We start from the raw sequence: 25,603 nt of genomic DNA on the forward strand, positions 1-25,603 counted from the left end.
ATTAGTAGAGAGACAAAGACAAGTTAATAATAATTTCTGAAGCCAAAACTTACCTTCCCTCCAGCCTGACCCCGTACTGCAAAACAAAATAACGTTGATTCTTCTGCGTTTCCTTCCATCTTAAACTGCGCGAAACTGGCCGCATGTCCTTCAATGGGCTGAGACACTTTCCTATCTACAGAATACAACTGCATGGCTCCCACCACACGATTTTGCTACAAAGGATCAAAGAGAACAAAGTCTGGGGACCCAATGAATCTATAACTCCCAGATACATCAACCAGTAAAATAATTAAAATGCTTTATATCACCTTTAGCAGGATCTGTAATTCTTTGTAAATTCAGTCACTCAATGTAGATTTGATACCTCTTAATTTAAAATTTGGCTCCAACACTATCTTATTAAAGCTTAACATGAATATTTAAAATGTGCCTCAAAAACAACCATCTTTTTACATTATCTTGAAAAAAAAAATCATTTGGTAAGAGTATTCTGAAAATGTGCATCAGTATAAAGCCATTAAGCTAGTAACCTTTATTTCTTAAAAAAGACTTTCAAAATAAGTCTGATTCGGGGCGCCTGGGTGGCTCCATTGTTAAGCGTCTGCCTTCAGCTCAGGTCATGATCCCAGGGTCCTGGGATGGAGCCCCGCATCAGGCTCCCTGCTCGGTGGGAGGCCTGCTTCTCCCTCTCCCTCTCCCCCTGCTTGTGTTCCCTCTCTCGATGTCTCTGTCAAATAAATAAATAAAATCTTTAAAAAAAAAATAAGTCTGATTCACCAGGATTAAACAGAGAAGACATAATTTCAAAATAAACTGCATTCTCTATACCTTTTATTAAACATATAGAAAAATGTTACCTGTGCAGATATGCCAGTCAGAAGTAACCACTTTTGCTTTGCATCTGTACGATAATTGATAATCTGGCACCCTGCAAGGCTAGAATGGCGATCAAACATTTTCACTGGCTGAGACTCTCCTTCCATACTCCAATGATAAACTGCATTATCCGTAACAAGAGCAACAGTATTCAAAGAGATCCATTTCCAGAAGGTGACATCATCAGTCATGGTATGGGCCTTCATTTTACTTTTCATTTCAATGTTAAATATCTGAAGAGTTTTCCCAGCTAAAAACAAAATTAAGAATTATGAATCATTAGGAAAGCAAAGTTCAGGATAAATTATTATCTAGCTAGACTATCTCTGTAACAAGATCTGTAACTTCAAAACAAAATGGTTCTATCAGGAGACTAATAACCAACTACAGAAGTCACACTGATAGGGCAGCAACCTTTAAAGAGACAGCTGAGACTAAGCCAACAATCTATATCTACAGCTGAAGCAAAACTATATTACCTCTACTAAAGACATTTTAAATAGTATGACTTCTATAGAATTCTAAATCCCAACTGAAAATGAGTCTGAAGACTTAACAGTGATGGAAAACAAGGTTGTAGCCTTCATGCTGATAATTAAGAATGCTTATGCATAAACTAAGTTAATTGTAGGTACACAGAACAAAGCAAATCTGATACAAACACATGGGGAAAATGTCTACTTTTTAAAAGGCAGTCATCCCCCATCCAACCAAGTCTTGTGGAAACTGCCTTTTTGGAGGAGGATCTATTTCAACTCTGCCTTGTACCAGGCACATAAGAGAAGTGCATGCTACATCCCAATGGTTTAAGATACAAGGGAAAGGTAGAGGTGCTGGAAAAAAAGGAGACAAAGGACAGTTTGAGATGCTGTTAATATGCTGGAGATACGAACAAAGCTCAAGCTTCATCCAATTAAGACAACAAACAGTAAAAGAAGGATGAAATTTGCCTTGAGTGTTAAGAGTTCACGGAGTCAGATGCAAAGGCTTGTACTTGTAATTTGAAATCCATCAGAATGAAAAGTGATTTGGTCTAAATTAACAGAGGTCAAAGCCCAAAGCAATCTCGAAGCTAGCTAATCCACATTAGTCCTTAGAGACTAAAGAAAACTCCATTCCTGAGCCACCAAGAATCTGGCTCTTGGAAAACAAAAACTGTGAGTGTGTGTGGGGGGGGGGGCGGTGGTTGGCAGAATGGGACACAAAACATACAGCTTTGTACCATGACCCTTCTTACCACATGTATAAAAACTTCTTCCCTAAAACAAAGAATGCTCTTCCCATCCCACACAATATGTAAACCACAACCAGACTTGAACAATTGTTAGAGTTACAGTCCTGTTTATAAAAAGAATCAAAGGGTTTAAAATTGGCTTCAGAGGGAAGCAGTATTTGGGAATGACTTACTTCCCTTTGCTGCCTTTCCTAGACCCTAGTTAACAGACCTTTACTTATTTCTACACAAAAGGGATTGGAGTATATGTATGTAGGGTGATTTGGGCAGGAGGGCAAGATGACAGCTTAACTCCGTAATACAGACATATAGGCACAAATCTATAATGCTATTACAATACTCTGAAAATCTTTGCAATTTATTCTTTTTATATAACAGGACAATAACTAATACAATCTAATTTAAGATAACTCACCATCTGCACACATAAGAAAGCATTAAGAAATGTGATAAGATAACAATAACATTAAAAATAGAAAAGAATTATGAGAAAATTAAAACGATGGCCTTTTAATAGAGAAGTGTGAGAGCTGCTAAGCAGTTGAACCTAAATTCTTTAAGGAGGCTGAAGGAAGCTTAATACCTTAAAGTATAATACATGTATTGTTTAACAGAAGCAAGAAGCTTGCTACCATAAAACATGTGGTCCTAGGTAAAAGTTGGACCATCTTTCCTTAAGATGAGATCAACAACACCTATCTTGGATATGTAATGGTGACATAGTTACTTGACTATGCTTGCCTCCAACCCTGCATTTAATCTCCAACCAGTATCACTACTAAATACAAAGTTTAAATTATGTGAAGAAAAATCTGTTTAAAAACCTCAGCACCTGATGTATGGTGACTAACATAATAAAATTTAAAAAAATAATAAAAATAAAAACCTCAGCACCTTTAACAACTCACCCACAAATTTATCAAGAAATTACTAGGAACCTGAACTCCTCCTACTACTACGAGGAAGAAAAACAAAGCAAAATACAGACAATTAAATGCCTTTTTTAGAGTCAGCCAGCTTGTCACCTTAGTCCTCTCACAAACTTCTGTTTTAAAGGATCAGTTACATTCTCACTCTATAGTTCAAAGGAAAAAAATTAATATAGGCTCCAGACAGTATGAGTTTCTTTGAACTTAGATTGATAGGTTGTACGGTTCCCTACTGTGAGAACCAAAAAGTTAGTGTGAATAAACTCTAACACCCTTGATCCCAAAGCTTTAATATCCACCTACATATATACACACTTCTAACAATCAGTGTAAATTTAAGACTTTTTTTTTCTAAAGTAGGCTCCACATGCAACATGGTGGGGCTTGAACTCATGAACCCTGAGATCAAGAGTTGTATGTTCTACCCACTGAGCCAGCCAGTCACCCGATTCAAGACATTTTTAGAACTTGATAATCATCTAAATGAAACACACACCTGAAGTATAAAAAAGGCACAGCATAAATGGTAAGTTTATCTTCATAACAAAATTCTGCAATGTTTAAGTACTAATATTACAGTATATTTAATTTCAGAATATGAATCACTAATTTCTTGTCTTCTGTATATGGAGTTATATTTTTAGCACAGTCTTGTCACACAGCAGATATAAAATTTAAATTCAATCTAAAACTTAAAATTTTTCTAAATAGTCTATGCTGAGGAGAAAGGAAGACATTTCACAGATATATGCCAAGTCGTGAAAGCAGTTAAAATCAAATTTAGTAATAACTTTAACTTTGCAGATTTAACCAAATTTAATCTACATGCTAAAAATGGTAAATCCTAATTACTATATTTGAATAAATTATACATGGGGGGAAAAAAGGAAAGAAATCCCCACAATCTTTTATACCTTTCAATGCAATTACTTTGCTAGCTGGATTCATGATGGCGCTGTCTGCTGAAATTGGTCTTCGAATTGGATTACTTGGGTCATTCATATCAATGATTACCACCTGGGCCTGCTCTCCTACTTTCTCTCTAATGCAGATGAATTTGTCTGACTCCATAGTTAGGGTACTGAAGCCAATGTTTGCTGGGTTTATACCCAGGTTCTGGAGCTGGGGGAAAAAACAAAAACATAGTAAGTCACGTTACAAAGTGAATCAGAAAGACATTCATGTATTGTTATCATTACAAATCCTCATTTAACCATTAATGCTTTAAGGTCAACAGTGACAACTCCATCACATTCATTCAAATGAGGCAATTGATAGCCAAATGATGGACCTTCTGTTCTTCCAACAAATATGGCATTCAATTATTTTGTTATAACCCTGCAGTTTTAACTAGAGATGTGTAACTCTGGGGTTAAAACTAGGAGGCAGAACAAGTACATAAAAGGGAAAAGGACTGAGCTACACCTAAAAGCTAGTGGGTTATTAATACTGAGTGACTAAATGTAGTATTACAGATTAAGTCCCACTAAAAAGTTACCAGCAGGTTTTATTAACCTTGGCCAGACTTTTTTTTTTCCTCCAAAGAATAGTAAGTTCACATGGAACAAAATACAAACAAAAATGAAAAAGCACAGGGAGGAAAAAAAAACAAAAACACACAAGTCTTCCTTCTGCCCGAGTCGCCCAGATACCAATTTCCCTCCTCCTCAGAGACCACCACTTTCTTATGGACTGGCTGAGCCAAGTTATTTGTATTTTATCTAAATTCTTCTGTCAAATTCTGCTAATAGGACTTAATTATAACCAGGACAGGATCCAAATAAAATACAACGTAAGATTAAGAGACTGGGGGCACCTGGGTGGCTCAGTCGTTAAGCATCTGCCTTCGGCTCAGGTCATGATCCTGGGGTCCTGGGATTGAACCCTGCATTGGGCTCCCTGCTCAGTGGGAAGCCTGCTTCTCCCTCTCCTTCTCCCTCTCCCCCTGCTTGTGTTCCCTCTCCCTCTCTCTGTCAAATAAATAAATAAAATCTTTAAAAAAAAATAAGATTAAGAGACTGCACTTAACTTTCACTTTCCTCTTATACCTCAAATGACTGCAAGCACAACCAGTTATAATGTGTAGTTACAGTAACACTGAATACCAGGGCAAGGAGTCAAGCAATTGTTTAACTATTATAGTAAACATGGTACATTACAAACATGGTAATACAATAGAAGATTAACTGGCTTTACAAACTCAAGTACACACTGCAAAGCAAGGCAAGTATACAAGCTATGAGGTAAGTAATTTATAACAAATTTGGTTACAATAAAACTTTATAAATTATTAATTTTCATTTCTTCCTGACTTTATAGTAACTTTTAGGTCCAGAACTAATGAAGGACGAGGTCTCCAACCACTTATAAGGGGACTGTGGGTGGGCTTCCAGAGGCCAAGTTGTCCATCTAGTTTCAGAGGTATATACATCTATTTTTCTGAGTGGACGGTTCTCAAACTCTTGTAAATTTAATCCAGTTACCTTTCTAATAGTTTGGAGAAAAAATTCCAAAGGCTCCCAGATCACCTAGAACTCTACGTGTAAAAGCAACACATTATCTTCTTAACTATTCTGTAAAATAAGAATTCTATGTTTCTAAGTCACTACACCAACATTCACATAAGACAAATTTTGAGGTTCAATTGTCACAGCTTAAGACCTACAATGTTAAGAAGAGTAAAAATCAATAGTGTTAGTCAAATAGTAAACTAATCGAATCCTCAATTATTCCTCAGAGGCAGATGCAAGACAACCATAAGAAAAGAAAATTATTAGGAAAGACAGCAGAGGAAGAAAAAAAAAGAAAATCAAGAAACCTTTGTTTCTTATTCCCGACTAGGTCTCCAAATAAATGCAGTCAAAAAAGCATGCTGTCAACAGTTAGCACTGACCTTCAGCCTCAGGGCAGTTTTATTTGCAGAAAAAGCAGATTTGGTTACAAATGGGTTGTATTCTTGCACTCCTTGCAATCTACATAATCTTACATTCTTTTCTCATTCTTCATTTACACATTCTACCAAGAAAGCTATGTATATATATTTTTGATCTTCTCTACCAAGAATGTACTAGTGCTATTCAAAATACTCCATGTGAAATAGACATACATGCTGTATTTAAAAAACAAACAAGAGGCAAGTGTCAAGCTCTCACCAATTCCACATGTTTAAACATTTTAAAAAACATACTTAAGTAATGCCCATTTACACTACTACACAGGAAATTGCTCCCTCCTAAAAAGCTTCTCCCAGTTGTTAGGATAAGTGACAGAATTTCAAGTGACGTATTCCTATCAGTTAACAGAAAATTGTATTTGATTTCACTTCTTCAAATAACATCAGTGAGATTTTTTCCTTACTAGTGATACTTTTCAGTGAAAGTGCTCAGAACACTCACCAATTCTTCCCATATTTTCCTACAACATATTCAAAAGGGAAACATCCCAAAACACACAGTAATAGGACAAGACACCATCATTAAAAGCAATTTTGGCTTAGGTACATCCTTAAAATAGATCATATGAAAGGGTTATACTAGATAACTATGTCTACTAATATCTGCACATATAAAGACTTTTAAAATGCAACAATGTTTTTAAAAAGGTTTTATTTTCAAAACAGCACAAACTAACCAGAAAAAATTCTTAGTCAATTATAAAAGTCTGATGGTATAGGAACTATCTACCACAGAAGTTGTGCAACAAACCACTAATAAACTCAGAGGACATGTAAGAGTCTCCAAACTTGCAGCTATTTTCAGAGAATACAGAATAATATCCAAATTCCGGCTACATTTTTTATAGTCTCAATTGGCAAAATGTTGTTACCACTGAAGCTGGGGATATTGTTTTGCTACATGCTTGGAAATTCCTAGTAAAAAATTCTTTAACTTCAAAAAGTTTCTACTTTCTGATTATAAATTAAAAGAATATGGAGTCAATAAACTTAGGTCCAAGAAAAGGGGTTATTTTTTTTGAATAGTTATTACATACATATGGCAAAGTATTCAAACAGTACAAAAGGGTATACTATGAAAAGTCACCCACCTATGTTTCCAGTAATACCTCTCTCCCCCCAGCAATTAGAGATGCTTTTCCATCTTAGAGACAGCCTATGTATATGAAAGTATAGATTTCCATCCTCCCTTAAAAAAAAAAAAAACACACTAATAGCACATGCACAAAACCATACAAATTATCAACTGCTCCCTTTTGAAAGAAAACCAACTCAAATGTTGCAATTCATTTGATTTCCACACTACATTTTGGGCCCTAGGCCTACTCTAGGACTTGACACTTAAGCCTAGTTTAGTTTCCAAAAAGTTTAAATAAACAAATTTACTGTTAATCAACCAACCCAAAACTCTGTGAGAAGTCCTGGAACTGCATGTTAGAAATGACACAAAAATGGGGCGCCTCGGTGGCTCAGTTGATTAAGTGTCTGCCTTCGGCTTGGGTCGTGATCTCAGGGTCCTGGGATTGAGCCCTGCATCAGGCTCCCTGCTCAGTGGGGAGTCTGCTTCTCCCTCTCCCTCTGCCCTCCACTTGTGTTCTCTCTCTCAAATAAATAAAATCTTAAAAAAAATACAAAAATGTTTCTTTTTCTTTCTCCTCCCCTTCTCACCCCAATTTGGATTATCATGCCTGGGGAGAAAAAAAAAAACTACATTTTTAGTTTTTGTAGTGAGACAGTATTTCAGATTCCCCATTATCTAGAGAACACAGAAGGTTCTTCATTCAAGTAGACAATTACTATAAAAATTATAACTTTGATTATAAAGTACAAGTACCATCCAAAATTAGTTGGTTCTGTGGATTCTTCATAAGAACAAAATGTCTGAGTTTAATCCCAGTTTTGCTGCATAAATGATCATGGGGAAATCAGTTATCCGTGTATCTGTTTCCTCTTCTGAAACATCTGAGATCCCAGAATTATGAGGATTTAATGTAGAGCACTTAGAACAATGTCTGACGCATAGTAAAGACTCAATAGATACTATTAGAACACACATCGGTATTTAGGCCAGCTCAAATTTAGCTTTTTTTGTATTTGCATTTTACTATCTGCTTAATTCAGCTGTCCTACAAGTTGCTTGAAACCCTGGGTGTGAATATCTTTTCACTACTGATAATAGATTAGTGGTCTCTGGGTGCTTAACTTACTCAGACACTGTGAAATGCCTTTTTTTTTTTTTTTAAATAGAAAATTACACTTAAAAACTTTCAATTCTGTTCTTTAATTTGACTAAGTGAAGTTAGGTAGAGACCAGAATCTCCAAAACCACATAACATTTTCATGCTAAGTAACCCTATTTTAATTCCTATTTTTAGGTGCACCATGGAACATTGCTAAGGCTTTCTAACAAACTTGGCAAATATGCCTCTAACACCTTTGCTGAGGAAGCAAGCTGGGAAAGCTAATGCAAACAGATGGCATAAGGTCAGTATCATCAAAAATTCTCTTTGCCCTAAAGAACTCAAGACTAAAAAAAACAGAAGGTAAAATGTAAAGCAAACATAGAATTTCTCTCCTCAACGTGCAGAAAAGCTTAAGGCACCTGGTTCAAAGACACACACAAACCTATACTATACCTTTCCAAAATTAAGAGTTTCCCAATCGGCCAATACCACACAATTCCAGGTCAATTTATCCAACTAAACTTTAAGTTCTTCAAATAAAAGAACTTTCTTAAAGAGTGAAACCCTCTTCCATCTTTGCCCTTCAATATGTCTAATTAATGTTACAGAGGCAAGAATCATCTTACACAGAAAGACAACATTTCTCTTGCTATACTTTTTAGGGCAATTATATATATATATATATATTTTTTTTTTTAAGATTTTATTTATTTATTTGAGACAGAGAGAATGAGAGAGAGCGAGCATGAGAGGGAGGAGGGTCAGAGGGAGAAGCAGACTCCCTGCCGAGCAGGGAGCCCGATGCGGGACTCGATCCCAGGACTCCAGGATCATGACCTGAGCCGAAGGCAGTCGCTTAACCAACTGAGCCACCCAGGCGCCCAGGACAATTATATATTAAAAGAGGTTTATGAAATCAGGAATCAACACTAATATAAATAAAAGACATAAATAACAAAAAATGAAAAGCTGTTCCTTAAAGAAAGCAAACTTAAAAATGGTGAAAGACCAATGGAATTTTTAAAGTCACTCTTTTTGCAAGGATTACAATAATTAATTCAGGGAAGAATCATCAGTGGATACTAAAATTAATGGATGAAATTTCCTCCCTTTGGTAACTGTAGTATGGTTATATAAGACAGATATTTACATAGTCTCACACTATTTCCCAAGATACTTATTACGAAAGGGAAGAGAAGGGTGCCTGGGTGGCTCAGTCAGTTAAAAGCCTGACTTCAGCTCTGGTCATGATCTCAGGGCCCTGGGTCTGAGCCCCGTGTTGGGCTCCCTGCCCAGTGAGGAGTCTGTTTCTTCTTCTCCCTCTGCCGCTTCCCCCTGCTTGTGCTGGCAAATAAAATCTTAAAAAAAAAAAGTGAAATGGCATGGTAGCTTGAATTTCTTTAAAATGTTTAAAACAAAAAAAGCAAATATTGCAAAATACCGAAAATCTAAATGACCGGGATATAGCTCTCCCCAGTCTTATATGAAAGCTTGCAAATTTATTTTTTTTTTAAGTTTTTAAAAAAGATTAAATTCTACTCATAATAAGGTTACAGAAACTGAAAATTAAATTGTCAGGAATAGATTTTTATTAGGCAATTTACCTGTAGGGCAAGAAGGAACGATACAACTTTCAAAAGGTAAAGATAAACCAAAGAGTGATATAATTCAAGTGTAAGAGTTATGCTCTGTAAAGGAGTTGTACACTGGATGTCTGCCCATCAGAACTAAGAGGTTTGCTGCACTTAATACTATCCAAAATAGTGGCCACTGGTCACATGCAGCTATTCAAGTAAATAAAATTTAATATTCAGTTCCTCAGTCACACTAGTCACAGGTCAAGTACTCAACAGTCACATCTGACTACTGTATTGGAAAGTACAAAATATACAACATTTCCATCATTGCAGTCTAACGAAGAGCATTGTTTTCAGACGTTTTCTTGGGAGTCTAACAAAGAGAAAAAGAAAACTTCCTTGACATTAAACTCCGGCAAAATATGAAAGACAGTTGGTAAAGTTACACAAGAATTTCAAACAAGACAAGGAGAAGCAGGAAAAAGTAGAACTTTCAAGTTTCAGAGTCCAGATAGCTACAGGAGGCTCGGGGGGAAAAAAATCTGCAAAGTTCAATACTAGCAGAAGTGAGAACCCAAGAAAAACTCCTCAATCTGAGTGCCTCTTTCCCCTCGAGAAATCACTAGACTTTCAAATAGGGAAAGCCCAGGGTTATAAAAGACTGAGAATGTGCAGATGTAGTAAGATGCCATCTCTTCAAAGAACTTGAAAAAAGAGAGGCCTGTCTCTATGCTTGGTAAACTACCACTGCCTCAATTTCTCAATATCATGAAGCTTTTGGAGAAAGAGTACACATCTGTATGATGAATCCCTAATTTAAAAAACTGTAAGTGTGAAAGTGATTGTATTAAAATCAAAAAGATATGGTAAAAAAAATTTTTTTTAACTTCAGCAATATTAGATTCAGAAATCTAAGTTAAAGATTCATAAGTTTTTAACACTTTAAAAGCTTTGTTTTTCCTGTCCTGGTTTTAAAACTATACTTGAGGGCGCCTGGGTGGCTCAGTTGGTTAAGCGTCTGCCTTCGGCTCAGGTCATGATCCTGGAGTCCCGGGATCGAGTCCCGCATCGGGCTCCCTGCTCAGCAGGGAGTCTGCTTCTCCCTCTCCCGCTCCCCCCTCTTGTGCTCTTTCTCTCTCTCACTCTCTCAAATAAATAAATAAAATCTTTAAAAAATAAAAAATAAAAAAATAAAACTATACTTGATTTGATTGTATGTGTGGCAAACAGAAAAGAGGAAGTGTCCATCCTTGCTCGAGGGCGAGCAAAGCATGGCTAAGTGCTACGTGAAAGGTTAAAGTGAGTTAGCCCATATCAAGCACTTAAAACACTGTGGGGCCACATAAGCACTCTCTGTTTTTTGGATTTCTATCATTTTACAGTTATCTAGCTCAGGGACTAGGACATCATGACATATACTATTCCAAAAGAGATTGACTCTGATTTCATGCTACTAACATTACATAGTTAAACCTAGGGTGGGCCAATTTGCTTTGTTCAAAACACGTTACAGGTGCCTGGGTGGCTCAGGTCATGATCTCAGGGTCCTGGGATCGAGCCCCGCATCGGGCTCCCTGCTCCGCAGGAGGCCTGCTTCTCCCTCTCCCACTCCCCCTGCTTGTGTTCCCTCTCTCACTGTGTCTCTCTCTGTCAAATAAATAAATAAAATCTTTAAAACAAAACACATGTTACTAAAGACAGCTTAGGAATACCTCCATATTAACAAGGAATCAGGAACCCAGTAATGGTGAGTCAGCACCTTATTAGAATACATTAGTGATCAACCTATGGAAATATTGTTAAAGGGACCAAATGGACTATGGATATATGTAACCCAAGAGTATACATTTATTTAAAAAGGAAGAAAATGGTAGAAAGCAATACAACCAAGTAAAACTATGCTATTTTTCAATGCCCAATTCTTAGACTAAAGAGGAGACTCTGTTAGCTCAGTCTGTCTCCGCAATCAATCACAATTGTTTGTGCCTACAAACATCTTATAATTAAAGGAATATTAGTCTTGCTTTAAGCCAGCAATTGTCACATTTGATCAAATAGGAACATTCACTGCAAACAGCCTTCTTTACAAGCATACTCAGGGAGATTGCTTCCTATTGAATGAACAGAACTCATTTACCAGCTGTATCAGCTGAAAATCAAAATACCTTAAAACTTGTGTTTATGACAGCATTACTAAGAACTTATGTTTCACAATTAGTGCTTGGCTTTACACTTTCCAGATCCTTCCTCCTTGTTTCATCTGAAGAGTTAGAATAGAAAGGAAGTATGTACGAGCTACTATGTTTCAGATGAGACTATTTTGTAAGTGGTCTATGTATATAGTCGTATTTCAGTTACCTTTTCTGTAAATGAATCTTGTATCTTGATAAAGACTTAATAGGTGTTACCACTACAGAGTTAAGAAGTCAACAATTTGAGAGAGACCTGCTGATACTTGGATATTACTCAATGCAGTTATTTTGAAGTTAAGTGCCTAAAGATTTGGTTAACTTCCTATCCCAAGTATTTCACTCAGCATAATTTCCTTTAAAAGTCCCTAAACATCCTCTACCTTCACTAGTATCAATCACAGTGACAAAAAATGCTGACAGCAGTCACTTCACCAAGCCCTTGAAACTAGCTATGAAACCAGCAGAATGTCAAATAAAAGCTGCAGTTGCTGTCTTCTACAGGAAATGAAGAAAAATGCTGAGAATGCAGGATTCCTTCAGTTCTTCCATCAACAGGATACTGGCCATCGTTTTGTGTGCTCCACACATTTCAAGCAAGTAAAAATGCCTTTAATTCTTGCTGACCCTTTGCTTCTACAGCACGTTAGCTTTTGAGGTAATCACTGTCTCTTAGGAGAATTAGACTCTGGTCACTCACTCCAAAATTAAGTACTACATTCAAGAAGGAACCACAGTTGGACTGTAAGACTATTAGCTTTGGCAAATTACCAGGAAACTCAAAGAGCATTTTTTCTCCTTATAGTCAACTACTGACTGGAAGATTAAAAAACTTTAAATTTGACTCATTCTTAAAAAATATTCCAATGATTAGATGAAATGTCACACACTGATTTTGCTCAGGCTGCAGGAGAATATAAGGAAATTTTTATGCCCCAAATCTTGCAAACTCTCCAAAGTTATGGCCTTTTCTGCATAAATGCCATTCAGCTGGCACAAAATAAGTGAACGCTACCAAAGTCATGACTGATTACAGGTGTGTACATATGTGTGTTAGAGGTAGGGGTGCGGGCGAAGGGTCATAGTTTGGAATGTCCAAACATTCTTTTCAAAGAACTAGAAATGAGTCTTACTTTGAGGGTTCAAGATTATAATAAATACTTAGTGCTGACTTAACATAAAAAACTTCAAAGGATGATCTGAATGTCCCTAGGCAGATACCAAAGGCTTGGTTTCCTGGTATAAGTACCTACAACATCTGGTCAGTTTCCTTACTATTAAAACTGTAAAGGTTACAAAGAAACTTCATTCTATGACAAAACTTCCCAAAATGTATTTTTAAGTGGGAGCCCAGTGATTCGGCTCAATCCCATTACTACTGCTACTGTTGCACATATTCATGTCTTTTTCTACCCTATACTGACAGACCTGCTAGGAAATTAGACATTCTGCGGTTATTGCTCATTTTTCTAGTTGGAGCAATCATTTAAAGCATGATCAGCATGTAGGTGCTACAAGTTAAAAGACCAGTACCACTTTTTTTACATTTGAGTCACTGAAATATTTCCTTGTGAACCTAAATGCCAAAAATTCCAAGTTCAACAGAGTGAATGGATTAACACTCAGCAAGAAGAGTTACAAGCTTTCTGAAAATCATTTAATATCAACAAATTCAGGGAGTCTGAAACGTTAAAATGACTAAATGACCAGGATTTATTTTCCAATATCTATTGAGGATCTATTATTTGGCAACTTAACTTCAATTCAATATTTTATAACCTACTATTTAAGTATAAGTTTTGGGTGAAATTGCCTTTCTTTGTGTTAAGCTACAAATCTGTCATTACTACTAAGGTAACAACCTATAGGGAAAATAACAGGTTTTAGACTCAGAGGGTTCTGAGTGTACAATTTGTACCTCATGTCTTTTGGGTTTTTTTAAAGATTTTATTTATTTGACAGAGAGAGACATAGCAAGAGAGTGAACACAAGCAGGGGGAGTGGGAGAGAGAGAGAAGCAGCCTTCCTGCCGAGCAGGGAGCCCGATGCGGGGCTCGATCCCAGGACCCTGGGATCATGACCTGAACTGAAGGCAGACACTTAACAACTGAGCCACCCAGGCGCCCCCTGTACCTCATGTCTCCTAAAAAGTGGGAAAAACTTACCATCTCCAAACTCTATAGATACTGCTTCACTGTCTGACATTCAGGGTTAAAAACATAAGACCACCTTGATTTTTGGTCAGGGAGAGGGTATGCTCTGGATGCTTGTAGATTTTTTGTTTTTAAATTCATGGTACTAAAACTTCCCCAGGCCTGTCTCAAACACTGAATATTTTAAATCTTGCTTCTTCCTTCGTTATCAGTTACATTTTCTTCCATTGTCTGAAAAAAGCTTCCATTCCAAATATTTTTGTTTCTGTAGTTCTTAGATTTGTAACCTATTCTGTCACACCTCTTGTTTTAATTCTGTGATTTCTTTCTAAATTAAAAATCTGCAAAAAATTCAAGTTAATCTTCCACATTGCTGATTTCCACAGGGGCAATTCTGCTGTGTCCGGGATCAACTGTTTCTGTATATATTCTATTACTGCAGGCTTTTATCTCGATGGGTCTTTCTATTCATATTAGATCAAGTTTTTTTTATATGCCATAGATGATGCCAACAGTTTTCTGAAGTTTTCTTCCAGTTCCAGTAGAAAAAAAATTTTTATTTCCTCAGATCTCTTCCTAGTTCTATGGTATTTTTTTCCAATAATCACACATTTAAACAATTAATGAGCAGCTACTGTATGCCCGACACTACACTAATACAGAGAATTTTACAGTAAATATGCTATGGCCTCCTCTATTCAGCGTGTAACAAGCACATAGCAATTACAAGGGTGCCTTGAGTTACAAGGATGCATGCTTAGCCCAAATATATGTGGGAGTATACACAATGTCTCAGAAGAAATGGAAATACAATTTGAAGCAGGACACACAATTTAAGGGAGGACAGAGCTACAAACGGGAGAGAACAGAACTAAAAATACCCTATGTGCCCAAATAGGGTATTCATTTTAGCAGTAGACTATTCCCTGGACACTCAAAAAAGCTTTTGACTAGTACTAGAATGTGGAAAAATTGGAACTCTCATACATTGCTGGTGGGGATATAAAATGGTGCAGCTGCTATGAAAAACAGTTGGGCAATCCCTCAAATAATTAGAACAGTTCCAAACCATAGGACCCGGCAATTCCACTCCTACGTATATATCCAAAAGAACTGAAAACAAGTATTCAAAAAAAACCCTTTAATGTTCATAGCAGCACCATTCATTTATAATAGCCAATGGGTGGAAAGAACCCAAATGTCCATCAACTAATGAAAGGACAAATAAAATGTAGTAGATCTATTCAGCCATTAAGGAATGGAGTATGCAGACATACTGCAACATGGACGAACTTCAAACATTACGCTTAGTAAAAGACAAAAAAAGGTCACTTATTATATGATTCCACTGATCAGTAAATCCAGAGAGAGCGAGCCTGTGAGAGGTTGCAGGAGATAGGAGGGGGGTGGAAATGAGATACTGCTTAATGAATTTGGGCTTTCCTTTTGGGGCAATGAAAATGTTTTGGAGCTAGACACAGGTGATGGTTGCACAACATTGTGAATGTATTAAATACCATTAAATTGTTCCCTTTAAAATGGTTAATTTTGGGGCACCTGGGTGGCTCAGTTGTTAAGCATCTGCCTTCGGCTCAGGTCATGGTCCCAGGATCCTGGGATCAAGCCCCACATTGGGCTCCTCAATCTGCGGGAAGCCTGCTTCTCTCTCTCCCACTCCCCCTGCTTGTGTTCCCTCTCTCGCTGTCTCTCTGTCAAATAAATAAATCTTAAAAAAAAAAAAAATTCTTTTAAAAAATTAAAATGGTTAATTTTAAGTTATATGAACTTTATCTCAATTTTAAAAGAACTTTGGCCCTGTTAATATAAATTCTTAGGGATTAGATATGCTTAATACATAGTTTAAGTAGTCATTTGACTTAGTTTATAAAGACATTTAGGGGCGCCTGGGTGGCTCAGTCGTTAAGTGTCTGCCTTCAGCTCAGGTCATGATCCCAGGGTCCTGGGATCGAGCCCCGCATTGGGCTCCCTGCTCCGTGGGAAGCCTGCTTCTCCCTCTCCCACTCCCCCTGCTTGTGTTCCCTCTCTCGCTGTCTCTGTCAAATAAATAAAATCTTAAAAAAAAAAAAAAAAGATATTTAAAATTATAAAATAATTTACAGGGGCACTTGGCAGGCTCAGTAGAGGAGATGACTCTTGATCTTAGGGTCATCAGTTCAATCCCCACACTGGGCATGGAGCCTACTTATAAAAATAAATAAAATTATAATTTACCTGAAAATGTTTTTCTACTCTTCACATTTCAGAAACCATCTTAACTCTTCATATGCACTTTTTTTACATCAGTGTTTTCATTAGCCCTGGAAAGTCATCTCCATTCCATTGAAGTGTTTTTTTTAAAAAAAAAATCCATTATGGAACAATCATGGAAATTTTATAAACTGCCTAAAGTTTCCATTTGCATATTAGAAGAGCTATTTTTTTCACTTGTTTTTGGACTATGATCTCCAGAAATATACCCCTAACAACAGACTGGGTTTTTGAGGGATGTTTAAAATGTTTCCTTACCACATCCAATTGTGAGGCCAGAGAACAATAATTATTGGATATGCTACATTTACCTCTTCTCAATCCAGATTTCAAGCCTATGAAAGCCTTCAATGAACAGTGTTGTAGTATTCAAAACAATTGTGAGAGGGCTCAATAAATGTGGAGACTTGATAAGGCTTTTAACATAAGGAAACTCTTGGGGTGCCTGGGTGGCTCAGTCAATTAAGCGTCTGCCTTCGGCTCAGGTCATGATCTCAGGGTCCTGGGATTGAGTCCCGAGTTGAGCTTCCCACTCAGCAGGGAATCTGCTTGTCCCTCTCCCTCTGCCCCTCCCTGCTCGTTCTCTAATAAATAAACAAAATCTTTAAAAAACAAAAATGAGAGAGAAACCCATTTAAAAGAATATATATAAAAAGGAAACTTAGTTGAATATTTTATGGTAAAAAAGCAAATTACCTTGGATTTGCAAGGTTCAAAGGGAGGAATATACAGTATTGCAGAGTGGGAAAAGACATGAAATTTGTTTTGTTTTTTTTTTTAAAGATTTTATTTATTTATTTGAGAGAGAGAATGAGATAGAGAGCATGAGAGGGGGGAGGGTCAGAGAGAGAGGCAGACTCCCTGCTGAGCAGGGAGCCCAACGTGGGACTCGATCCCGGGACTCCAGGATCATGACCTGAGCCGAAGGCAGTCGCTTAACCAACTGAGCCACCCAGGTGCCCAAAAGACATGAAATTTGTAAACCATGTTCTCCCTATGGGTTTTTTTTCCCCCTAATTATTCATCCTCAAATAAGGAGTGATCTAAAGTCAGCTGTTTGCTAAACTGAGCATACATGGATACTTCTGGCCTGTGTCCACAATGGTGGTTTTTAAGTCCTCTTTCTCAGCTATTCAGAAACAGATGAAGGCAACTCTCAACCCAATTCCCATTTTGATCTACTCTGATTCTCACAGTCTAGTAGATGGGAGTCCTCAAATGGTTCTGCTCTAGAGCCTCCAGGAAGAAAACAACCTTCCCAAAACCCTGTTTTCTCCTATGGGATTCATTTCAGCCTCTGTCCTCCAAAACTTTAAGATAATAAATTTGTGTTGTTTAAAACAAACAAAATTACCTATATAGATATAGATACAGATCAAGGTCATCAGAAACTGCAATCCCTACGACCCCAGTGTGCATCACTATTAGAGTTCTTTTCCTACTCCAGAAATGGACTGGATGTAGACAATAAAAGGAAAGAATCTGGTGTAACTCCAAGATCTTGGCTTCAATAACTGGATAGATGGTAGTTTTCTCCTTTAGCTTGGCATGTATGTTCTACTCTACTGGATAAAGGGAGACTCCCCTCTAGCATAGGGCTAAAAACTAACATTTGAGTGTCTCTATAAGCTAAGTCTTACAATATAAACACGAACACATACCACAGTCTAACTTCACAATTACCAAAAATTATTTTAACTTCATAAATGAGGAAGTTGAAGAAAGATAAAAAGATAGAGTTCAGATTAAACATCTGAGACATTTTCTACAATCACACACAGAATTTAAATTTTTTAATGTGGCAAAATGGTTTCAATGCACTCAATCCCTACTCTTTCAGAAATAAGATTTAAAATCGGCTTTACTTCAGAACTTAAAGAAAAGTCCCTATTTACCCAATGATTCAGAACAGGAAGCACAACCCTACAAGTCTGTAACCATTTTTCCCCTCTATGGTTATGTTATTCACACTGAGCAAACATGTTCAACTCCTACTTTCCTTCTCCCCCACCTCAAGCACCATTGTTTACCTAGAGTTCTATTCAAGTTTTATATTACTATAAACACAAAAACATAAACAATACAGTAAAATAGAAAGAAGTTTCCTGCTTTCGTAAGTGGCTTCAGACTGGAATACATTCACTCTCTTGTCATTAAGAACTCCAGACATGTTTGAGAAGTTCAGCTTTATGAGAGGGATAAAGATAATACTCATTACAAGTTAACCTGATCCCAATCATTCTGCACAATTTTCTAGTGGGAACTTGAATAAAGCCCTTTAAAAACATCATCCAGGGGCGCCTGGGTGGCTCAGTCGGTTAAGCATCTGCCTTCAGCTCAGGTCATGATCCCAGGGTCCTGGGATCGAGCCCGGCATCGGGCTCCCTGCTCCGCGGGAAGCCTGCTTCTCCCTCTCCCACTCCCCCTACTTGTGTTCCCTCTCTCGCTGTGTCTCTCTCTGTCAAATAAATAAATAAAATCTTTAAAAAATAAATAAATAAAAATTAAAAAAATAAAAACATCATCCAACCATTTACACCATAGAAAATCAAAGGTTGGTTCACTGGCCCCTACTTTTCCCCTAATATAAAAACCACTGAGGAGTGCCTGGGTGGCTCAGTCGGTTAAGCACCTGCCTTCGGCTCAGGTCATGATCTCAGGGTCCTGGGATCAAGCCCCGTGTCTGGCTCCTGTCTGCCACTCCCCACCCCCATTCTATCTCTCTCTAATAAATAAATAAAATCTTTAAAAAAACAAAAAACTATTGACCTAAAAACAAACCACTGGTAGAATGTGTACAAAGAACACCACAACACAGATGCAAAGTGCTATATTTTGCAGTTCAAATTATATAGATCATTCACCAAATGAGGCAATGTGCCACAATGCAAAAAGACCAAGCATTAAAGTCTGACCACCCACTCACTAGCTATGTGACTCTAAAAGTTAACTTCAGTTTCCTCAAGTGCAAAATAAGGCTAACCCTACCTACCTCACAGGATTTTCTTGCTAATTATAGGAGATCATGAACATAGAATATTTAGCAGTATCCTTGACACAACAGTAGGTACTCAAAAAGCTATAATGGTCAATTAATTTTGATATTATAGATGTCAGGACAATTAAGATTTGATGAATAGTTATTCCCTTTAAGGACAAAATAAATTATGTCTCTCATAATACACACACAAAAAGGAGACACAAAATCCAAGTCTGACAGATGGGTTTTGTATAATGCATTCAGATCCAACCTTCCTGCCATCCCTTCAGGTTAAGAGCATTAGCCACAGGCACTTGGCCAAGGGGGAAAAAACATTTAGAGCTATAAACTTTGCTATGGTTTACAAGCTGATTTGTGAAGTAGCTTTAGCATGGTTTATATGTAAATAAATTTAGAGAAATAACCTCATTCTAATATAAAGGATGGAATATTAGTTATGAACTCATTTCCCATCTAAGTGAGAACATTCACTTTAACACTAGCATCTTACAGGAGAACATATATAACACATATATAACATATCAGACTAGCATTCCAGGTGGTTATTTTATCGGGATATAATAAAAAAGTAATTTAAAGATTTCTTTCTTGGGGCGCCTGGGTGGCTCAGTCAGTTAAGCGTCTGCCTTCAACTCGGATCATGATCCCGGGGTCCTGGGATCGAGCCCCACATCGGGCTCCTTGCTCAGCAGGGAACCTGCTTTTCCCCTCCCTCTGCTGCTCCCCCTGCTTGTGCTCTAATAAATAAATAAAATCTTTAAAAAAAAATTCCTTTCTTTTGGGCACAGTTCCAGAGTGGGATCAGTTCTGTATCATATGAATATCTGTATTAAGTCCTGCACAGCATCAAAAACTGAATAATGTCCATGGTTGCAATTATGTGTGGACAGCCTTTGACAACTAATCAATGCAAGCTATAGTCCGTATTGTTCACCACTTTGTCCCTAGTCTAACACAGTTGCTGGTAAGTACTCAAATCTTAGGTATCAAATATTTATAAACCATAAAAATCTAGGTCTACAAATAAAATACTGTGTCACTGGTTGTGAGATACATGAATAAAATATACTAGACAAAAATTATATAGCTAAACAATTAATGTTCCTAAAGTGCTACACCAAGTACTTCGGAATACATGGTCTCAGACCTTTACAGTAACTTTGTGAGGCGGTAAGCCTATTTTACTGAGAAAAAGAGTCTTAACCTTGTGTTCTTCAATACTGGAGCCACATTTCACAAACCACATGTGATACTGAGCACTTGAAATATGGTTACTGGGACTGATTTTAAAATTTAAAATAATTAAAACTAAATAGTAACTGATAATTGATTCAATTATGGAAAACTTAAGTATGTTTGGAATAACCTAGATATGCAAATCTGCTTTTTCAACTGTAAATATTATAAAAGTTAAACACATCAAATATTTCCAATGAAAATAGGGTCTGAACTGAGATGTGCTGTAAGTGTAAAATACACATCAGATTTTGAAAGATCAGTACCCCAAAAAAGGAATGTAAAATATCTCATTTGAAAATTTTATACTCCTTACATATTGAAATTTTAACATTCTGGGTCAAATTATAACATTCTCGGAGCGAAGTCCAACAGAAAACAGCACAGTAGGATACTGTATAACTTCTCCTCTTAAGGCCATTCTATTTCCTTGAAATATTCTGTGTCTGAAGACCCAGGATCAAATCCTATTCTGACAGTGTTCCCTTAGGTGGAGTCTCACTTTAACTATTTAATAAGGATGTCTGGGGGGATTAAGTGAAGACCTGAAAACATGAAGCCACAGTCATAGGGAAAAACAGGCTCTCACTAGAAGTCTGCTGTTCCCTTCATTCACTAGTCATTGTTCATCACCACCATGTCCCAAAAGAGACAGCAGGATTCAACTAACACTTTTTTTCAACTAACACTTTCAAATAATGTTTTTAGTTAATAAAATGTAAATATGGATGGTCAGATAAAATCTTCACTCTTACAAAGTCCATCAGTATGGCCTGTAATCGTGCAGTCCAATGTTATAGACAATAGCCTCATGTGGCCATTTACATTTAATTTTAAAAGTTCCTCAGTCACACAAGCCACATTTCAATATCCCTAAGTAGCTAGTATAAATATTCATCATGGAAGAAAGTTTTGTTTTTTTGTTTTTTGTTTTTTTAAGGGAAGAATCTTAAGTAGGCTCCATGCCATGTGTGAAGCCCAAAGTGGAGCTCCATCTCACAACCCTGAGATCATGACCTGAGCCAAAATCAAGAGTCGGACGCTTCACCGACTAAGCCACTCAGGCGCCCCAGAAGAAAGTTCTATTAGACATTAACTCTCAAAATGAAAAAACACATGAGTAACAGTGACAGGAAAAACATATTATTGATATGTTTATGATATTTGAATATCATAGGGTATGGTTTCTAAAATCATGTACTGCACTACATACTAAAATGAAAATGACGGTGGTTCCACACACACACACATCCGGGTTTTAAATTATTTCCTAAACAGAGTGAAAGCATATTCACTAGAATTAGCCATACCCCTTTAAGCTGAGTAAATTGACGATTAGGAAAATTCTGAAAAACATGATACATCTTAAGCTTGGAAGCCATTCCCAGGTTAGACTGTAGCAGAATTCCAGGCAGTATGCCTCTCCAGGCAGTACAGTTACACATATAGCATATCACAGTAATACTGAGCACTGCTTCCTCTTTGCAAATCAAAACAGCCATAGCAAGAACCCCTACCATTCAATTCACAACATATTCCATGCCTGCATTTATGGATCAAAGGGAAAAGAAAAGGGTGGGGAGAACCCAAGAACCTGGGAATACAGCAGAATGTGCCAATCAGCATAAAGAAACTTAATGTGCCAAGAATTGAGAACTGCAACATTTTATGTGTAGTCTAGGAATTTTTTTAGAATCTGCAACTCTAGTAATCTCTTGCTCAAATAGGCACTCATCTGTTGACTATCAGCCTAAACATCCTAAAAAAAAAAAAAAAAAGCAAAAAACTTCGTAACTTAAAATATTAACATTCATTTGATGTAGTTCCAACCCTTGATGACAGGTACTTCAGTTGGCCATAATAGTTAAAAACAAATTTACAGTTCACCTTTAGAAAACTTTCACAGAAGCTAACTCTACACTCAAGTTCCTCAATTCTTGTTCCCAATTTTTATCCTAAGTGTTTCAGAAAGTTTTCTGTTACTTAGCAAACTGGCAGGACTCAGATAAAGACGTGAGATACCAATTAAAAATAATCCTTATTAACTTTTAAAAAAGGGATAAAAATGAGAAGTTAGGGGATATTCTGGAAGAGGTTAGTGACTGGGGCTCTTTGCACAATTAATCATTATCAGCTGGAGTATACAGTCACACTAGCAAGCTTAACTTTAGGTGTGGCATATTACTACCAAAAAAATGACTAAATTCTTCAAATACATTTGCAAAGCTGCTTTATACTCAAATCTTCAAATTATTTCAGAAGGAAATGGTTTCACACTTGAGTATTTGCAGAAACTCAGAAATCAGACCCGTATTAAATCTGTCTTCAATTAGTGACAAGGCTGGATTCCAATCTTTGGGAATATTTAACAATTCTTGTCTCCTCTTTAATAGAAATGAAAAGTTACTGCCCAAACCACCACTAGTCAAGAAAGGTTTACTAATGGGAGATACCTCTGCCTTGTAACTAGCAACTGTACCTGCTTTTGTTTATAATTTACAAACATTTGTCTGCAGAAAGATTATATTTCAGAAACACTCTAAGTGAGGAGCCTGTGTTTTCCCCTCACACTCAAAAACATTATTTTCCTAAACCTCTACATTCATTTACACCTCACTCTAGCAGAAATAACCACAGCAATTAAAACTTGAATTGAGCAAAAACAGTAACTTCTGTGTCCACTCTGTCACTTAAGTTTTTTTTAACCTTTTTTAAGTGTTCCATTACTTCAGGTGAGTTATCTGAAAACCACAGATGACCAAAGAAAGTGTTTTACTTATTTTTTAGATTTATTATTCAATACATTTCAAGACATAAAGGAAAAAAATTTCTTGCTCGTGCAAAGATACCTGTAAAGAAACATGAGGTTATGTTACTGATAGCCTAAATATTCATATTCAACCTTTTTATTAACAAGAATCTTTTATGTTTATCAACTGGCGAAAGTCAATAAAATAGCCTTCAATGGCGTCCAGCAGGTCACTAACAATGTCATGTCAAACCGCAGCATCTTTTGCCATTATGAATTTAGGCCTTCAGAAGATTCAGATGAGGCAGGGCTTTTTAAGGGAATATTTGGGAAGAAAGCAAATTAAGATGAATAAATTACTGCAACCAAAGTAAAACCAGCTTGGGGCGCCTGGGTGGCTCAGTTGGTTAAGCGACTGCCTTCGGCTCAGGTCATGATCCCCGAGTCCTGGGATCGAGTCCCGCATCGGGCTCCCTGCTCGGCGGGGAGTCTGCTTCTCCCTCTGACCTTCCCGCCTCTCATGTGCTCTCTCTATCTCATTCTCTCTCTCAAATAAATAAATAAAATCTTTAAAAAAAAAAAAAAAAAAAAAAGTAAAACCAGCTTGGTGAACTATGAAAATCAGAAGCTCAGAAGAGGCTTAATTCAGTCAAGCCCTCCAAAGATCATCTGCCTTGGCCCGCCACGGGCACACTGCCAGATAAGACAGTATGATGCCTACAGGAAAATGCACCATGGGAAAGAACTCTAGAACCTACTAAAAGGAAGCCAATTACAGACCAAATAACTTTGCATATCTCAGAGCAGGTGTGCTCTATCTCCAGGGCTAGGTTCAATTCCAAGCAATCCTGAGGGAGGTACTTACACCAAGCCCACGACTACCTGCTACACTCCAGCAGACCCCAAGATAACCTCTGAATAACTCTTCCCTACCTCCTAAAACGAAAGAGGGGATAAAAGCCGCACCATCCTCAGAGAAGTAAGGAAAGGAAAAAAAGACGAGTACCCCTAGGGACCTTGACCCCACGCACTCTGAGACTGACACCGCCCTGAGAAATATGTTCTCCCATTCTATTCTCCTTCTGTTCCTTCAGTGACCTTCTGTTCCAACTGCCTCGGGGAAGGCAAGAGGCGAGTCGCCGGCGTTCCCCCCCACCCCCAGGGGAAGGTGCCTTTCCCAGTTGAGAGCCGCAGAGGGAGGAAGAAAAAAGGTTGCTCCTCCCCAGCCCACCCGCCCCACAACTGCTGGGTGCAGACACGATGGGGGAAAGGGAAGAGAAGAGCAATGGGAGGTGACAGCTCTGCACTGGCCTAGGGGATGAAAATCCTTGGTCTGGAAGAAACGCGGGAGAATCGCCCCCCCTCCCCGCCCAATCTACCCAAATGAATGAACTGAATAAAACGGCGAAAGGGGAGGGAGTTAGAATGCGCAGTTCTTACCACCCAGGAAGTGAAAATAGAGGCCCTCGAACCCAGGCCTGGCTTCGCTGCCCTTTGCACCCCGACTCTCATCCTTTCTATCCAAGCCCCACATCATTAACTCTTAAGCTTTCCAAGATAGAGCCCCCCTCCTCCATCTACCCCAAACACCAATACCCCCACCCCCCTCCGATCCTGCTTTTTCTACTTGGGCCCAGACTCCAGCTTCTCCTTTCCTACCACCCTCTCCACAGCCCTCACCGGCCCGGGCCCGGCCGCACCTGGAGATGCTCCTGAAAACGAATTGGCAGAATCTGGGCCATGGCGCTGTCGGGGTGTATGGTCTCCTCCTGTCACTGGGGCTGCGGGGCAGTGGCTGCCCGGGCTCTCCAAGGGAGAGGAGGAGAAGGGGGAGGGGGGAGGTTGGGCTCAGCAAGATACTCTCCGGGGACGCAGGAAACTGGCAGGCAGACGAAAGAGCTCGGGTCGGGGGCGGAGGCTCCAGGGTCCGGGAGAGCCGCAATGGCGGAACCGGGCGCAGCGCAGACTCCGGAAACGGCTGAGCCCTGCGGAGGGATCCCGACGACAGAACTCCGCCCAAGTCTCCTCACTCCCTCCGCCTTATGTACCCCTCCACGGAGCGCCGCGGTGCAGTGGGGCGCAGGAATTCGGGGCGCAGTGCGCCGAGGGCCTCGCTTACTGCTGCGCCACGAGGGTAAATTAGAGGACTCGAAGGGACTACTTTTTTGGACTCATCACTTTCCCCAGCCTCCTGCTTTTCCTCCCCCCACTCCTTTTTTTTGCATTTTGCCACATCATGCGACTAGCAGTGA

At 38.2% G+C, this 25,603-nt stretch overlaps 1 protein-coding gene across 2 annotated transcripts in view; it reads right to left on the minus strand.

Annotated features, from left to right (window-relative positions):
- Positions 1 to 25,270, minus strand: part of CLTC (clathrin heavy chain) — a 60,244-nt gene extending 34,974 nt beyond the window's left edge. For both annotated transcript variants that reach the window (XM_021704339.1, XM_021704338.1), the window contains exons 1-4: positions 25,052 to 25,270; positions 3,957 to 4,164; positions 861 to 1,129; positions 54 to 215 (exon numbers count right to left, since the gene is read on the minus strand). In XM_021704339.1, coding sequence (XP_021560014.1) covers positions 54 to 215; positions 861 to 1,129; positions 3,957 to 4,164; positions 25,052 to 25,093 — 681 coding nt within the window. In that variant the 5' untranslated portion in view covers positions 25,094 to 25,270. The remainder of the gene's footprint in view (positions 1 to 53; positions 216 to 860; positions 1,130 to 3,956; positions 4,165 to 25,051) is intronic.
- Positions 25,271 to 25,603: the final 333 nt, after the last annotated feature.

This window comes from Neomonachus schauinslandi, chromosome 15 (genome assembly GCF_002201575.2).
Source record: "Neomonachus schauinslandi chromosome 15, ASM220157v2, whole genome shotgun sequence".
Lineage (NCBI taxonomy): Eukaryota > Metazoa > Chordata > Mammalia > Carnivora > Phocidae > Neomonachus > Neomonachus schauinslandi.